Genomic DNA, 18453 nt, shown 5'->3' on the forward strand with positions numbered 1-18453 from the left:
TTCCATCCTAAATAGTATGTGAGATTAGAATAGGCGTGTTCCAAAGCACAGTATGTTGAAAAGAGTATACTAAAAGTTCCCAGATGGTCTACTATTTCCAGTAGATTTTTCAGTTGTGGATCCATGCACACTCTAATATTGCCCACAACCCATTGCACTTTAAAGAAGGATTCGGTTCAGAACTAAGTACAAATAAAAAGTGTTAAAAAACTACTAACATGGCGGACGGTCACAATCTCCAGCTGGAGTGCCCATGAGCTCCTCTAGAGGGCACTCCATCCCAGACCTTTGCCATTTTTTCACAGGCTCCATTTCCCATAATGCCTAAGAACTGATTTCATACACCAATACACCTGTCTGGAGAACTATTTAAGCTGCACACATACACTCACACATTGCAAAGTTTACTGAGTGTTACACTATGTTTTCATTGCCTTTTTCTTGCCTTGCCTTACCTTGCCTTGTTTTTTACCATGGACTGTTTTCTCGTTTTATGATTGTTTGCTGCCTGCCTTGACCTTTGCCTGCGTTGCCTAGATTACTCTTTTTCCTTGCCCTGTATATAGTTGTTTGCTGGTGTTGGACCCCGTCTGTTTTGACCATGATCACATTTAATAAAAGTTTGCGCTCCAGTCTATTACAGAAGACTTAGCCTACTACAGATCCAGTGGCTTTTCCAATCACCAGACCAGCTATGGATCCAGCATCTCGTCTGCTTTCACTGTGGGTGTTGTGGAGGAGGAACACAGCACTTCCTCACTCAAGTCCTCACTTATCATGCCTGCCACGCCAAAGTCTCCTCATATTATGACTGCTACACTAGAGAATTTTCTGCCAGGTGCTTGCACCTCCTCTTCAGACTGGCAATAGGGTAGGAGATGTCCACTAGACCCAAATGTTGTGAGGTAACGGCCTCTGCTATCCGGAAGATTCTCTTGGGATTATTTGGGGATTCTGAACGGCTCCCTTTAGGGTTTGCACTTCCTGTAGAATTGTGCGGAGAGATCTTCAAGCTTCTTATGCAGGTCAAGGTTCTCAGTTGCCTCGGGGAGGAGCATTGTTTGCTCCAATCCATCGTCCAAAATCACGCATCTAGTGTCCTGTCTCTGTTGCGCAGGAGAACTCTGATGACTTTTAACAGAACATGAGAATGGGACGATGGTCTGTCTAGATAGAGAACTTCTGTAATGGTGCTTACCAGACAGCTTTCAGCTTTCGGTTGCTCCGCCTTGGGGCGTGTGTTGACATTATGCAGGACCCTTAGATGCTTTCCTTGACACACATCACAGAGCCTCTTGAGGTCACACTGAGCTGCTTGATGTGCTTTCCCACATCTCCAGCACCTCTTGTTAACTTTGATCCACTATATGACCTCATCTCAGGTGAGTTTTTAAATAGCATATTGAGGAAGTGCTCTGTACCCTCGCAGTACGGATAGTAGGGTTTCACTTTGCCTTTCCCTCTCAGTGCAGATGAACTCTGACCTTCTTGTCTGGTTTCCTGGTTTGACGTATAGCTCTCGGCCCATGTAGAACCGTAGCTATGGGCTTGCCATATCACTTCTCAGCTCTTGTTGTAGCTTTGGCACCACAACTCCTGTCAAAGCCATTCTGCCAGGTTGAGTTGTGTATGAGTGTGTCCAGAGTGTCCAACAGAGTCAATGCGACAGCGCTCAGTCACTCTCTCTATCGCCGTTTGCACAGAGTTTGGTCTTTAACTTTTAAATTCATCATTTCGCAAAAACTATGAGCAGAGTTGTCCACATGAAAGACCCGCAGCTGGCAGATCAACGGCTACTTCTTTTCTCTCTGATATGGTAGGAAGTTAAATTTAATCAGAAGTGGAGGATGTGAACTGTAACAAGATGACTGACAGGTCAGTTCACAGTGACAGGATGTGTGTAGGTGTAACTAGTGACCGTTAAAGACGCGCATGTATAACGTGATAGTGTTTCCAAAAAGCTTGCCTACTCTTCTGCTACACACTCAAAAGTATGTACTTTGTCTTCGCAAAAAGAATATACTATGCTTTAAAGGTGTAATTTAAGTAGGCAAATCAAAACACAGCAAAAGTGTTCCTCTTGTTCACTTCTTGTGCCTATGTTTAGCCTCCTGTATGCATTTCTTCTGATATCTCCAGGCTCTCTATAGGCCAGCAGGTCACCTATAGGCAACATCTCTGTCGTTCATGGAACATATTTTTTGAAATGGTTTTGTTGGATGTTCATCTAATATTTTTTAAATGTTATTACTTGTGAGGGAATGACAAAATGTAAAAAACACAAGCCAAGATTCAAGCTTTCTTTCCTGGAAAGTCTCAAAAAGTTATACTTACAGTGCCCTCCACTATTATTAGCACCCTTGCTAAAAATATGAGCAAAGGCAGCTGTGGAAATAAATCTGCATTGTTTATCCATTTGATCTTTCATGCAAAAAAGAATAACAAATTCTTGTTAAGTTACGTTTTATCTTCTTGCCTTGGCGGTTACCTTGTCACTAACGGGCAGAGCAAGGGACAGTGCACTTGGAATTTTCCGCTGAGGATTTTAATGCTGACGCTGGAATGGAAACACTTATTGCAAAATTGGACTGTGTTTTTAAAAGAAGAAAAAGATCGACAGTATGAGGCGTACACAAAGTTTGACCGGATCACTAGAGAAAGCAGCGTTTCAATGGTGGAATACATCGTCGAGTTCGAACGTCTATACAACAGGCTATGTAAGTTCAAAATGGAGCTCCCAGATGCGGTATTAGCCTTCAAACTACTCGATACCGCTGGACTTACTGTTAAAGATAAACAGTTAGCGCTTACAGCTTGCCCTAGCGTCTCTTTCGCTGATATGAAATCAGCACTGAAAAGAATTTTTGGAGATAACGTTACTACGCCACAAGAGGGCGGCAATGCACTGCAGAGCGCAGATAGTGAAACTGTCTACTACACAAGATACTCAGGCAAACGGGGAAACAAGTAAAACAGCACACAACAACCCCAAACTGTGGCTCAAGGCACAAACCCCCTTAATAAATATGGAAGAAGAACCAAATGTGCAATTTGTCACAGTACTTATCACTGGGCAAAGGACTGTCCAAACAAAAAGGAACATGTGAGACACATGTGTTCACGCCACAAGAAAAGTTACCATTCCAGCTAAGATAGGACATACCAGATGCAAAACAGAGACATAAGTTGTTCCTGCAGATATACCGATGCTCTTAAGCAAGACTTCATTAAAAAGAGCAAGTGCAGTTATGGATATTGCACATGACAAAGCAACAATGTTTAAACAGCCTGTTAAACTCGAACTAACATCTTCAGGACATTATTGTGTGAACTTGAGAGATGAAAGTCATCTAGGTGAAAAGGAGGCCAGTGAGAGCGAAACACAAAATGAAAATGAAATACTTGCTGTGACAGAAAACATGACAACAAAAGAAAAGGAGAGAGTCCTGTTGAAACTACACAGACAATTCGGACACGCTTCAGCTGATAGACTGAAAAAATTACTGGCCGGCTCAGGTAATCACAACGATGAAAGCAACACGATCCTCAAGAACATTGTTAACAACTGTGATACATGTAGCAGATACAGTAAGCCAAAACATAAGCCTGTAGTGAGTTTACCTATGGCATCAGCCTATAATGACACTGTGGCTGTGGACTTACATGAGCTTGAGCCGGGAGTATGGTATTGCATGGCTATTGACCACTTCACACGCTTCAGTGCAGGGAGTATTGTCACCACAAAGAACTCCAAAAGAGATACTAAAGAACTTTATTCACTGCTGGATAAGTGTTCATGGTCCTCCATGCAGACTGTTTGTGTGATAATGGAGGTGAATTTAATAATGACGAGATCAAGGAGATGACCGAAAAGTTTAACATTGCAGTTAAAACAATGACAGCGTACAGCCCATGGAGCAATGGCCTTTTAGAAAGGCATAATCAGACACTCACTGAAATTTTGTTGAAGGTAAAGAGGGACAACAACTGTGACTGGAAGACAGCCCTAGATTGGCCACTAATGGCCAAGAACTTCCTGCACAATGTCCATGGTTATAGTCCCTACCAGTTGGTGTTTGGGCAGAACCCAAGGACCAGAGAAGATCCACTGTGAGTTTAACCAAGGGGTTCCCTCCATACACTATCTACCTGACATGACTTTAATGTACCATGTGTGCTTATTGTTTGGTAACCATTTGACATCTAACTAACTGTCATGCTCCAGTTAAAAAAAAATAAATAAATAAATAAAATAAGTTAATAATTAATTAATTAAATTAATATTAAGAATCTGTTAAAAAGGAATTTACACCTGTATATTCCACTGTGGAAGGCTTCTGTTCCTGGGAAATGGGAATTCATTCAGCACAGCCCTCATGGTGTATTATGAGTACTAGGCTCTATACTCTCAGGAAAAGAAAAAAGTGCAAAAATACCTTTAGAGGCATACATGCTTGTCACTGGGCCAGTACACTACTTTACCCCTAAAGGGTTAATATTCTTTATATTCTAAAATAATTCCTTTCGTTTTATTTGTTCTGTTTTAATTCTTCCACTTCTTCTGTAAATTTGTATGTCAAAGATATTTAGGAAGAGCAGAGAGATTTACTGACACTAGGTGGTGCTATAATATGTGCATTTAGTTTGCTGTAATATTTTTCCATTTCTGCCTCAACTAATTCTTGGTAGTGATGGGAAGTTCGGATCATTTTACCGACTCGGTCCTTTGAGTCTCGTTCAGCAAAATGAACGAATCTTTTTTCGAGTCATTTCGTTCATTTCGTTCACTTTAGCAAAATATAATTAAAATGTTACGTTTTACCTCCCTAACACATCTACTGCTTACACAAACGTTGATCACACTACAAACAAAACAAAACTATAATGCTATAAGAAACAGAAAAGATTCATTCATTGTTTACCTGGGTCTTTAGTCTATGATTCGCTCACCTCGCCTCTTATCTGACAAGTTTTCGGGTTTGAGTTGTTCGTTCATCACGTGACAGCCCAATTAGCTAACCAACGCAGTCTGAGCCGGAAAGAGAATTGATTAGTTCATCTCTCGAGTCCTCGGGTTTGAGTCGTTCGTTCATCACGTGACATCCCCGTAATGTTAACCTATGCAGCCTGAGCCGGAAAGAGAATTGATTAGTTCATCTTTTGAGTCTTCGGGTTTGAGTCGTTCGTTCATCACGTGACAGCCCTGTAACGTTAACCTATGCAGCCTGAGCCGGAAAGAGAATTGATTAGTTCATCTTTTGAGTCTTCGGGTTTGAGTCGTTCGTCCATCACGTGACATCCCCGTAATGTTAACCTATGCAGTCTGAGCCAGAAGGAGAATTGATTAGTTCATCTTTTGAGTCTTCGGGTTTGAGTCGTTCGTTCATCACGTGACAGCCCCATAAGGTGAACGAACTACTCTAAAACAGGTGAACTAATTCCAGTACAGAACCTAATAGGATGTTGCGCATGCGCGACTGAACGAATCACTCCCCGAGGCGACTCGTTCGTCCCGAGTCACATTAAAGATTCGTTCAAAATGAACGAATCGTTCAAGAACGACCCATCACTAATTCTTGGCTGTTTCTCTGATTTGCACAAAAACTGACATAGACACTCTCAAGAAGGAAAGAAGAAAGGAATTTAATTTGTCTAATCATCCCACAAAAAAAATAAAATAAACCAGAATGTCCAATCCTGTTTTGGGAGGGCCACTGTCCTGCAGTTCAGCTCCAACCCTAACTGAAAACACCTAAACCAGTTAAGCGAGGTCTTCAAGAAAGTCTGAGGCAGATGTGTTAAAGCAAGTTGGAGCTAAACTCTACAGGACTTTAGCCATCCTGACTGACCCATTTACTGTTTACTGTACAACTGTACAACTTTTGTTTTATTTTGTTTTTTTGTCCCAGCGTGCTTTTGCTAAGCTTACCAATTTGATTACATTAACAAAAAACTAAATGACAATGAGTATTGGTTATATATATATATATATAATTATATATATATATATTGGTTATATATATATATATATATACTGCTTTGCAGTGTTATATTGTTGTCGTCGTTATTATTATTATTATGTAATAATAATTATCATTTAATTTTAATATTTTCAGCTGTGCTTTGAACTTGTTATTTTGATACCAACCTTTTCTCTTAGCATATTGGATGCTTCACTTTATTTTACTCTTGATTTTCAAATATTTTGCCATATAATAATCAATGAAATAATAATAATAATAATAATAATAATAATAAACGTATTGTACAACACATCATTTAAAAAAAAAAAAAAAACAGAAGTACACACACAAACATAGGCTACAGCAGTTTATATATTATGAATTTTACTACATTTACTGAAGTCCATTTACTAACTTTACTACAGATTCAGGAGGATATAATGAGTAATAACCACACCGGAGTGAACTTCAATATCCAGGTTCACTGATTATTGCATGCATAATTCATGAGGCGATTGTTCACAGTTGGCGCGTCCCCGCTGCTGAGCAACAAGATGGCGGCCGCCGCCGGATCAGGTAAATTTATGAAAAACTGCCTTTGTATTAGATCATTTTTTTCTTTTGTATCCAAAACGAATGTTATGAAATGATAAAGCGCGGAAGAAGTATGCTTTCATTGACGTATTCACTCGTGTTGCTGTGTTAGGGTCTCAGCATTCATGTGGGTGTGTTTGCACAGCATTAGCCTGTCAAACCAGTGACATTTATCGCGTTTAATATCGATAGTGCATATGTTTAAGTCTTTTTTAAATAGTTAAAGATCCATATTAATCGCTGTTAAAGTATATGGATTAAAGTACAACGGGGTTTTAATATAATCTGACTAGTCTCTTGGTTAGCCATGTAGCTTATTCAACTGCAGCGTCATGATAGAGAAACAACACAATGCACTGGCTGTGTCTCAAAACCTTGTGGCTACCTAGCTAGACTGCAGTTTTGTGGACAACAGTCGCCTTCCAAATTATTTTAACTGCGTTAATGTTTTAAACATGCTTTCTAGGTTGGCAGCTCGTTAGGTTTAAGAATATGTTTGCCAAAATGCTGTCTAGGTGGGCAGCTCGTTAAATTAAGACACAACCATTGACTATTGACGTTTAAAAACTAACTTTTCATAATTATTCAATTTAAATACAATAACTGACATTAATAATTTCAGTTATTTCTGGTTGAAAACCAGCTGTCTCTATGTATGTACATTTTAGTCATATTATTTTTTTCATTTATTACATCTCTTAGCTCAGTGGTTTTTAGCGCATAATTTACACCTTGATAATTATAAAAAATAGAGCAAGTGATGCTGATAAGCCCACTTCTTCTGAAAAACAAAACATATGTTTTTTTCCACAGCTTATGCACATGCTTGTTACTGTTAATTTACTTTTTATTGTGAGCTAATCAGATGTTTAGCTCTTGTGTTATAGAGTGCAGCAGTAGGGTTCATGGTAGTAAAATGCCATTAATTTTCTCCATAGTGGAAGTGATTTTTAAAAATCATTTACAAAATTTTTATAAGTTGTTCATCGTATATGCTTGTTAATGGTATTATGTTTATATTATATGTTTATTTTTTTTGGTTGGTTGGTTTTTTTTTTGGAAGCCTTTAGTCTACTTTTTTTTTTTCATAACTCTGTTTAACAGTGGAATTTCCAGTCAAAAACTACATGATTCTGTAAAGAAATTTCCAACAATCAGAGAATTGAAACAAGTAAAATTGCACCAAAATCTAAATGAAGCACTCTGAATGAATGCTTTAAATGCTCAAGCTCTTTGAAGAATATCTTCATTTCTAATTTTCTTTGTTGACATGTGTTTTATTTTTACATTGAAATATAGAGATTATGATTTTATTCAAAATATTGATATTATAGTTAGATATAACGCAACATGCACTTTCGGCCCCAAACCCCTCAATTAATTTAAAGTTTTGGCCCCTCCGAATAAAAAGGTTTGGGCATCTCTGCTTTAAGGGTAAAGAGAATAACATTTTACATATTTGTTGTGTGCGTTACATTTTATTTTTGGTTCTCCTAAACAATTGATCATAGAATTGTGAATCATTTTTTGCAGTGGCTTAAAGTTATTAGATACAAAACTAATGACAATACTAATGACATTTCCAGCCAGATTTAAAATATACTCACTTTGTCTCCCTTTCTCCTGCTAGAGAACTGTTTCTGCTGCAATATCTGTTTTGAACATTATTTTAACAGCACATGCTAATGATATTGTGTGTTTGTTTTGATAGGCGTGAAAGTCCCCCGTAACTTCCGGCTGCTGGAGGAACTTGAGGAGGGTCAGAAGGGTGTTGGAGATGGGACGGTGAGCTGGGGCCTGGAAGATGATGAGGACATGACTCTGACACGCTGGAGAGGAATGATCATCGGACCCCCTAGGGTCAGTTCTACTAGCTTGCTTGGTTCCATTGAATTAATATGTTAAGATGCATATTCTTGTGCTTGTCATATTTTTAAAAACACACTACATGTATCTGAAAAGAACCAAATATGACAGTACAGTGTTTCCCACAGACTTGCACTCTATGTGTGGCGGGGCTTTCCCTGTGGGATTTATATTTGTAACTCTGCGTGTTTGCTGCGTAAAACCATCAGTCGATTCTCGCGTTGCTCTGAAAGAAAATGCAAATTCGTTCTTTGCCACTAGCTGCCGCTTTTGGAGCGGCAAAAATAGCGGTTTACCCAGTAACGGCTGTACACAAAGCAGCACTGCACTCACTAAAGCTGCTTTATCAAGCACTACAAGCATGATGAAATGAAAATTAAATCAAACCTTTCCTTAAGATAGTTTGTTTCCTTCAGAGATTTACTACTATAAAGACACTAGTGCCGCGTTTTGATTTTTGAAACGTGCAGTGCTAATGTTTATTCAACGAGGTCAAAGCCTTTTGAAAAATCTATTTCTGGTGGTCAGTTTTGATACTGTGGCGAGCCGCCACAAATAAATCAATGTATGGGAAACACTGCAGTAACAATATTTCTGGGAAAAAAGAACCAAATATGACAATAACAATATTCCTGGGAAAAAAGCACATTACTACATTTGGGGTGTGGGTAGGGCTGTAACGATAATCGCACGATGTCGTGAGGCGCGTTTAGTCAATGAAGCCGGTAAAGCACTGACAAGCTACGCCAAAATCGCGCGCAAAATCGAATCGTGATTTTGGCGTAGCTTGTCAGTGCTTTACGGCTCTGTGTATTACTTGCCGCTCCAGCTGAACGCACGTGATGGAGCTTTACTTCTAATCAAAGTACCGGCTTCATTGACTAAACGCGCCTCACGACATCGTGCGATTATCGTTACAGCCCTAGGTGTGGGATATGTATTGTCTATGACAGGTATAGGCAATATAGTTTCTGGAGTGCCACTGTCCTGCAGAGTTTAACTACAACCCTAATCAGACACACCTGAACAAGCTAATCAAGGTCTTCAGAATTACTAGGGCTATAGGCAGGTGAGTTTTTTTTTTTTTTTTGTTTGTTTGTTTTTTTCCTCCAAGGCTGGAGCTAAACTCTGTAGGGCATCGGCACTCTAGTACCAATGTTGCCTATCCCTGGTCTATGATAATATCATAATTGTTGTTTTAAAATTGTGCAACCTGACAGACTGTCCCTTAGGGAGAGCAGGGACGGTTGCAACACTTTTTGCATTTCCTTTAGTTTTTAGAGATTGTTTGTACTAGAAAGCCAAAATTTTAATACAATAAAGCCACATCAGTCAGCTACTCCCCCCACATTGCTGCAACATGTACATATGATAATATACGTACAATTTACACTTGAATAGACAAAGTGAAATGTTGCAGCTGACCCCACAACAGGGGACAGTTGCAACATTTATTAAAATGTAATTAAATCATTCTTAAATATAATTTTGCATTTTCTTTATTTTATTTGTGCACGGGCAGCCAGGGTCCTCAATAAGGTAAATTGGCTGTATAAAACCAAAGAATAATGAATGGAAAAACATTTTCAAGTAACAAGTTGATTTTTAGCCTATTCACCTAAATAAAAAAGGAGAGATACCTAACTATTGAAAGGGGTTCATTATTAATCCATAAAATCATAATTATGTAATGTTATGGCAAGCTTTTAAATCAATGTTGTGGTAAGGGACAGCATGTTGGGACGGTTGCATGTGTGTTGCAACTCCCTACACTGATAGCTGTGATAAAACTTGGTGTATTAGCTTGACGCTATATCATTGACACACACTCACTATGCCTATTAGAAGCTCAGAAAACACTGATTAAAATGATATGCTTTTTTTTTTTTACAATGCGTTACACAAACAACCAAAAATCTGATCTTTTAAAAAAATACAAAAAATATATATTTTTTTAAGCTTATTTCTGCTTTAAGAAATAACTGCCCCTTGTTGCATCCATCCCCGCTCTCCCCTACTTTGCTTTCCCTGTGTGATCTAGCCTATTAGAATGCAGTCTGAATGCTCCTAATATTCAAGACTGAAAATGTAAGCGTGTGAATATTACCATGATTACAAATGTTTATGTAACTGTTGTATAAAATCCATAATGCATGAATTTAATATTAAAGGGGTCATGAATTACCTTTACCCTGTCACCTTTATCTGATAATGTCCAATGAAATACACTTTTAATGTTGGTATGACTTTTACATCAAAAGCAGACATAATTTAGAATTAAATGACCATTTCTCCATTTTTCACCGTTTTGTTAACCCTCTTATTTGTATACTCTGTTAAAAAGTGTCTCCAGGTTTTTCTTTGCTGCTATGATTGGCTGACATCATTGCATATTTATCCCTGAATAATTTTTTGATGGAATGTGATGTCTTGAACTCTATTAGGACTCTTTACTCTTTAGTAGACTCTTATGAAAAGTTTTTTAATGAAGTGATGTGTTTTTTTTGTTGTTGTTGTTTTTTTTAATGAAGTGTAGCTTTTACTTTTTTTTTTTTTTTTTTTTTTTTTTTCAAATATACACTTTAAAAAGTCTGTGTCTGTAATTTGGCTTTTAGGTATGGTTTGTAACTATAAAGAAACAAACAAAGAAGCATCTTTGCATATTAAATAATATTTTTACATGTGGAGCTGTTGAAATGTGATTATATATTGTATGTAACTGTCTAATTACAGTTACTGCAATTACCTGTTTGTGGAAAGTGATAGGGTAAAGAAAATAAGAAAATATTGTTTTTGTTTAACTAATAGCGTAAATTGTTTATAAAATCGTTATGGAAATGAAGTCATAACATTGCTTATGATGCACCAGCAGAGCAGTAGCATCCAGCACTTATCAATTAAAGCTCCAATTCTTTGAGGAATTGTGTAGAAATCTACTTTTGAACGTCCCATTAAGTGTGAAATATGTTTGCCTTCTATCTAGTGTTCTTGATCCACTCTAGAACAAGTGTTTTTGTATGTGTGGGGTGTTATAATCCTGATGGAATTAATGAACTTAATCTGAAGGGGCTTCCTATTCCTTGGCAGTTGTATATTCTTGTAGAGTAATCATCAGAGCGTAATAACAGTTGTTATTGTGAGCTGAGTTATTATGATTTTTCCCAGCTGATGAACCATAAAAACATTGACAGCCAGTCAGAATCCATCCTGCTTTAAAGAAGCGTTTAATGCGTCAAATGACAAAACTGCAGCAACAGAACAATATCATGCTTTAGTGTGGATGCAAATATAGTTATTGTTGTAAATTAGGTTATCATTCTTGGTTTAAATGGGTCTTTAGGCTGATGTATTTCACCAATGTTTTAATTATGGGATTAATCCATGTGATTTTGTTTGAATTTAATTTTTTTAATGGTATATATATATATATTTTTTTTTGTTGTTGTTTTTTCATGCAGACCATATATGAGAACAGGATGTACAGCCTCAGAGTAGAATGTGGACCAAGATATCCAGAAACGCCTCCTTTTGTTCGTTTTGTGACAAAGATCAACTTGAATGGAGTGCATAACTCTAATGGTGTGGTAAGTTCAACTGAGTACTGAATATTAGAGTTCTTTCTCGTCTGCTACTTTCATCAAATGCATTTTATTCCTCATTAGGGCCTTTACATTCATGCAATTCTTTTTTTTTTGTTTTTTTTGTTTACGGTATTGTATGCGTCTATAGTGTGAGAAAGAATTATGAATTGTTAATGGCCATGTAAAAATCCTTAACTAAACCTGTCTGAAATGTTCACACATGAGTTTTTCCATTTGTCTAACTTGAATTTTGAAGTTTTTTAACATTGGTTAAACATTTATTTGGTTCCACAGTAGGGATGTGCGCAAATCAAAATACCGTGTTCAGAAAGGAAAAAGGAATGAATATGAGATGGAAGGAAAAAATATATTTCAATGCTTTCTCTCGCAATTATTTCCTGAACTCAACCTGTCTGAAATGTTCACAACCTAAAACATGAAGAGAACCCAAATATACCAGTCTTTAATATATGAATGAAAGTTTCAGTTTCCTGTTGAGTTGGAACAGTGTGCCACCAAATATTGCTCTCAACTAGAATATGCAATAGACCAGATAAAGGTTATTTTGCAGGGACCAGTCTTTTATCAAATTAAATTATTTGTACTTGATAGACAAGGCAAGTTTATATAAATAGATCCGTTCATATGCTCACTTTATACACAACGCACTCACACAAGTGTTTTTTTTTTTCAGTGCTGATTTTGCCAAAAAAAAATATATTGTTTATAATATTATTTATGTTATAATATATTATATTATTAAAATATAACGTATTGTAAAAAAGTTCTTCCCACCCACAAAATATTGCAGTAGGGGATCTACGCAAATCTTTCTTTCCAATTTTAGTATGGTCTCGCTCTAGTTTCATAGCCTGTTTTGTCCGAATCCCACACACACAACGCTTCTGACCTCATCTTGTTACATTTGACGCAGCAGGCACAAAGAAGGTGCTTTCCCTTGGCTTTGACATACAACCGAAACACACTATGAATATCTAACCTGTGAACCTTTTGGTTTTTTGGGCCGGGGGGGGGGGTAAACGGATAATATTCTTTACCTTAAAACATTAAAAAAAATAAAATAAAAATTAAATAAATTAAGCCAAATATGAATTTTTTTCAAAAAAATAGATTGTAGATATTTGTATTTTGTGTTTCTTTCTCCCACTTCCTGCACACACATCAGTGTCTTCTCACCTGCACTCGGCAATTTCAAACTTGTCTGGAGCCACACTTAGCTGTATCGGGTCCTGCATATCCCATGGGAGAGCAGACCTCTGGCCCAGGACATTTCAACTCTAGTCTGGTGGACCGCTGGTTAGCTCCGACCTTAGTCAAACTCAACTAACCAAGCTTATCAAGGTCTTCAGGATAGCATGAAAATTATAGGCAAGTGTTTGATTAAGGTTTGAGCTAAAGCTCTACAGTCTGCTTACAATACTTCTGGGAAATGCAGGCCTGAAATATGAAGTAACATTTAGTAGTTTTTAAGTATATTTTATAAATAATTCTATAAATATTGTATTGAATTTTTTTTTTTTTCATCAACTTTAATTTTTACCTAAAATTTTAGAGAAAATAGTTCTCCACCAATTCCAGAATTTCTCAGTCAAATTCAAAATCTTTGATATGTTTCAATCGGGTTTTAGGAGATTTCATTCCACTGAGATGGCTCTTTTAAAAGTGTTAAATGATATTCTCTAAGCCACCGACTCTTGAGGATTCAGTAGTACTGGTATTTTTAGATTTGAGCCCTGCCTTTGACACCTTAGACCGCAGTGTTCTTCTGTTTCGCTTAGAACAGGTGGTGGGCATAATTGGTTCAGTCCTACATTGGTTTTAGTTGCTATCTTACTAACAGGAGGTTCTTAATCAATATTGGCCAGTTATACCCTGGTTCTGTCCCTTTGACCTGTGGGGTCCCCAAGGTTCTACTCTGGCTTCCATGTTATTTTGTCTCTGTTCACCTTATTCTTCAATGTGGAAGTAAGCCAATGGGCAATACTGGTTCATTAGCCACTATAGGGAAATAACGAGAAGAATATGACTAGAACCCAGAGTTAAACTGTGTCAGAACAAATTCATCTTGATAATGTCTGATAACTTTGATAGAAAGGTTTGTAATGGATTACAATCAACCAAAAATTCAGACAGTTGTCAGTATGATAATATTTACATTGATATCAATACTTTACCAATTTTGTTCAGTCTGTGGTGTAAAAAGGTCGCATTAGCAATTACAAAAACACTTAAGTAAAAAATGGTCAGGTCAAAGTGTGAATAATATTTTGTCCCAACTGGTAGTCCACTCTATGACTTGTAGTCCACTGTATGAAGTATTTTTGGGTATAATATGTCACAGTTTATTTTATTTTTCTATCCTCACTTACATAAATGAACTGTAGCTCTACGCTTACTTTTCTTTTTAGGAGCACTTTTAGGAGCACAGTCAAACTTTTAGGAGCATCTTCTAATCAATAATCAAAAAATCTGATCAGCCTTCCCATTATGAGGTGATATTTGACTCCTGAAAGTGATTTACAGGGGAATTTTTTTTATTTTGCCTTTATGGCATTTCTTCTAACTTTATTAAAAGTATGTCATCTTTTACATCTTATTTTATTTTTATTTTTATTTTTATTAGAACAACAGAATAAGAACAAGTAGAATAAGAATAAGTTACCAATCAAAGGAAATCAGTATTAACAATTAATTTAAAAAATAATTTGTACTACAGAGGTGGCACAGAAGAACACAAAAGTGGCTTGTACATGTATTTTCATATGTTTAATGAGGCTCAGAGGTGGCATGATTGCAGTCAAATTCATAAATTCATGTTGAGGTTTTTTTTAAATATAAAATTTTGAATATGGAAATATTAAATGATTTAACTTTATTTAATGAAATAACTGAAAAGATACTTTAAAAATGTAACTAAAACAGCCAGTAGATGGGGACAAGTCACTGATTTAATTACTGAACCATTCATTCATTTGATGTGTTTGAACAGCTGATTCATTCAGGAATAAATTAAGTGGCTGTCTTTATTAATGGGAAATTGAATCATTGACAAAATGCATGTTCATTCATAAACGAAGCACCGCTGTATTTGAATGGAGATGCGCAGTGGCTCACACTGTAGAGCCCTGTATGGTATCTTGCATACCAAAAATTATAAAATAAAAAAAAAATACCAAAAATTATATCTGGGCCCATATTCACAAAACATTTTAGCTTACCACAAAGAGTTCTCCTAAATAGCAGTCAAAGTTTTTAGCTAAGAGTTTTCTCTTGAAACCTATGCACAAAGCTGCTAAGACAAACTTTTACTAAGGAATAGAAAGAAGTCTTAAGCTAAGAGTAAGGGCGAGGTTGACCTCGTTGCTATAGATGATGTCAACGTGCTTACTAACTTTGCACACAGTGATTGACTGATAAAGGAGGGGTCACTGTCAGAAATGTCTTCATAGAAATATTGCAGAGTGTGATATTGTTGCCATATTCAAATAAAGGTTTAAAAATAAAAGTGTTGCCACATTCAAATAATGATTTTAAAATGCAGGCTAAGTGTCACTAATTAAACAAGTATATGTTCAGCCTCTTACATATGTGCTTCTCGTAACAGGGAGTGGATATGCATATAAACAGCCTTTAAATTAAAAGAGTAGAATAATGATGGCTAATAGTAAGACATGCAAACAGAAAAGAAAACCAAACTGGACACAAGAACAGCTGTTACTTCTTGCCCAACTTGTTAATGAAAGCAAGGATATAATCAATTGAAAATTTGGAGTTGGGACAACCTCCAAAACCAAAAAAAGATGCATGGGAAAACATATGTGTGCAAATAAATGCAGGGTGTTTCTAAAATGTTTACGTTCCAAGGCAGATTGCCGGCAACAGCCAAGTTTGTGATTTGGTCTTAGTGACTTAGGAGTCATCTTCACTACTCCTAACGTTTCAGATTTAGGAGCTAGTTTTAGCGCTAAAATGATTTGTGAAATACTTCTAGAGCAAAAATTTAGGAGTACCAAATTTAGAATTGACATGCCCATTATTTTCCATTATTATTTATTTTCTCCTAAATCGACAAATTATGAGCTACTTTTAGCCTTAAGATGTTTTGTGAATATGGAAAAAATGCATTGATGTCCCTAAATTTTTTAAGAGAGTAAAACAGAGATTGTGGTGTTCACCCCTTCTAATATCCAGAGTATACCAAACTTAATTGTTGATATTTTGGCACCTTATGTTAGGCCATATGTGAAAATTCTGGGGGTTTTGATGGACAACACTTTAAAGTTTAATAGACAAGCCAATCAATTTGCAAAGCTTCTACCAATTGTGGGCCCTGGTAAAAGAAGTCCTTTCACCTTTTTAGTTATCCATGCTTTTATCACCACTAGACTTGACTATTGTAACTCTCTCTCTTAGTGGATCATCTTTAAACCGCCTTTAGTAAACTCTCAGAACCGTAAGGAGCTCGAAAGCATCAGAATAGGACCTCTGTCCTACAGTCTTTACATTGGTTATGTGTGCTACAGGATTAGTTTTGAAGTGCTTTTATTGGTTTTAAAGTCTTTAAATGGTTTAGCACTTCATACCACTCTGATCTGTTGATAAAACACTAACCAGTGAGAGCTCTTTGGTCAGCCAATTTAAGGCTCTTAGTGGTTCCTAAAACCAGACTAAAGTCTAAGGGTGATCATACATTTGCAGTAGCCACGTCAAGACTTAGGAATAGCCTACCTATCCAAATCAGATTTGCTCCTACACTATCCATTTTTAAATCAAGGTTTTTATTTGATCTTTGACTTTTCCAGTGTTCCAGTATTAATGGTTTGATTAAATTTAGTAATTAAAAAGGAAGTCTAATCACTTCATAACCTTACGAATCATTAATTACAATTTTATCAGTAAAAGGGCCCTGTAAAATGTTTGTTTTATTTAAGATTTTTTTTCCATTTTCTGTGTTCCGTTTTGATTGAATGAAATTTATCAAATAGCTCAAATGAGTGCATAACGTTTTTAACAACTTAATTCATTTAAAATGTAATCACATGACATGTGAACAAATTGGGGTTTTATTTATTTTGCTACACAATAAAAGCTTGCAGTTTAACACTGAAGAAAAAATTTGATAGTGTAATTTTTCTTAATAAGGTTTTAATAAACTATTGTTGTTATTACTTTGAGAAGTAAATTATACTGTGCAGTAGTAATATATCAACTTCAGAATTTCTTCAAAATGTCCTTTGTATCTGATGATAGTTTTTTCAAAGTGAAATGCTGGATGTGAAGTTCATGTGTTCATGTCCTCATATAGTGAGACGACACATGTTGAAAACACCATGCAAATCACACATACTTGAGTATGTATAGTAGATATTCACACAGAGACACACAGAACATGCAGACTTCATATTAAATAGCAGCCATGTCTGGTTTAATATTTACAGACACTAGTCCATATCTCAATTTGAGTAAGTGTACAGCCCCACTTTCTGTGATTTGCGTTTTCTGCATGCCAGAAATCATAGTCATAATAAAATGTTTTTGTAATAAGAGTATTAAGGGCACACATTCCCATTATGCAGTTGAAATCTTACAGCTGCACAGCTTTGAGCGCCTGTGCCTACTGCTATGTTGTGAATATACTGTGCTGTGTGTGTACATAATGTTTAACCGTTAGTGTATTCCAGTTAAAGCATATCATTTATTTTCATATTTGCCAGGTGTATAGATAAATTCTGAAGGACATTCAGATTTACCTCCAGAACCTCCAAAATTTGACACATTCTCTCTGTTTTTTTTTTTTTTTGTTTGTTTTTTTGTTTTTGTTTTTTGTGTGCGTGTGTGTATGTGTTTAATGCATTGTCTAAATGTCTTTGGTCGACTCAGGTTGACATGCGAGCTGTATCCTCACTTGCCAAGTGGCAGAATTCGTACAGCATCCGTGTGGTCCTCCAGGAGCTGCGACGACTCATGATGTGCAAAGAGAATATGAAGCTGCCGCAGCCTCCTGAAGGACAGATCTACAGCAACTGAGCTCAGAGCTTCTCTTTCATCTCCTTCTCGACCTTCATCCAGAAAACATTCACACACGCAAGGCTGAGCATTCCTTCTCCTCCTTTTTTCTGGACTCATGAGAATTCCTCCCTGTTCTCCTCTTTATTCCTGACCACTCCCCATGTGCTGCAGCAACCAATGAGCAGTCCTGCCTCAGGAGCTCCCATTGGACAGAAACGATGGATGTATTGGTGTGCACAGCAGAATACTGTACATCATTCTAATCTTTTTTTTAAATGTTTATTTGTTATACATGCAAATTGTAAAAATAACAAATGATCTTATTGAGTGTAATTTGTGTGCCCTCATTTGAGAATAGTTCTGCAAATGAATTTGTGCTATCATGTAACATGCTGTGTGGTGGGAATATTCAGAATTTA

The 18453-nt window shown here is 36.6% G+C and overlaps 1 protein-coding gene across 1 annotated transcript; it reads left to right on the forward strand.

Moving 5' to 3' along the window:
* The first annotated feature begins 6446 nt into the window (after positions 1–6446).
* On the forward strand, positions 6447–18422 carry ube2v1 (ubiquitin-conjugating enzyme E2 variant 1). Its single transcript, XM_051103984.1, has 4 exons — positions 6447–6539; positions 8269–8417; positions 11882–12007; positions 17906–18422. Exons 1-4 carry the CDS (start codon positions 6470–6472, stop codon positions 18050–18052), a joined length of 492 nt encoding a protein of 163 aa, XP_050959941.1. The 5' UTR covers positions 6447–6469; the 3' UTR covers positions 18053–18422.
* The last annotated feature ends 31 nt before the right edge of the window (positions 18423–18453 follow it).

This window comes from Labeo rohita, unplaced genomic scaffold, assembly GCF_022985175.1.
Source record: "Labeo rohita strain BAU-BD-2019 unplaced genomic scaffold, IGBB_LRoh.1.0 scaffold_61, whole genome shotgun sequence".
Lineage (NCBI taxonomy): Eukaryota > Metazoa > Chordata > Actinopteri > Cypriniformes > Cyprinidae > Labeo > Labeo rohita.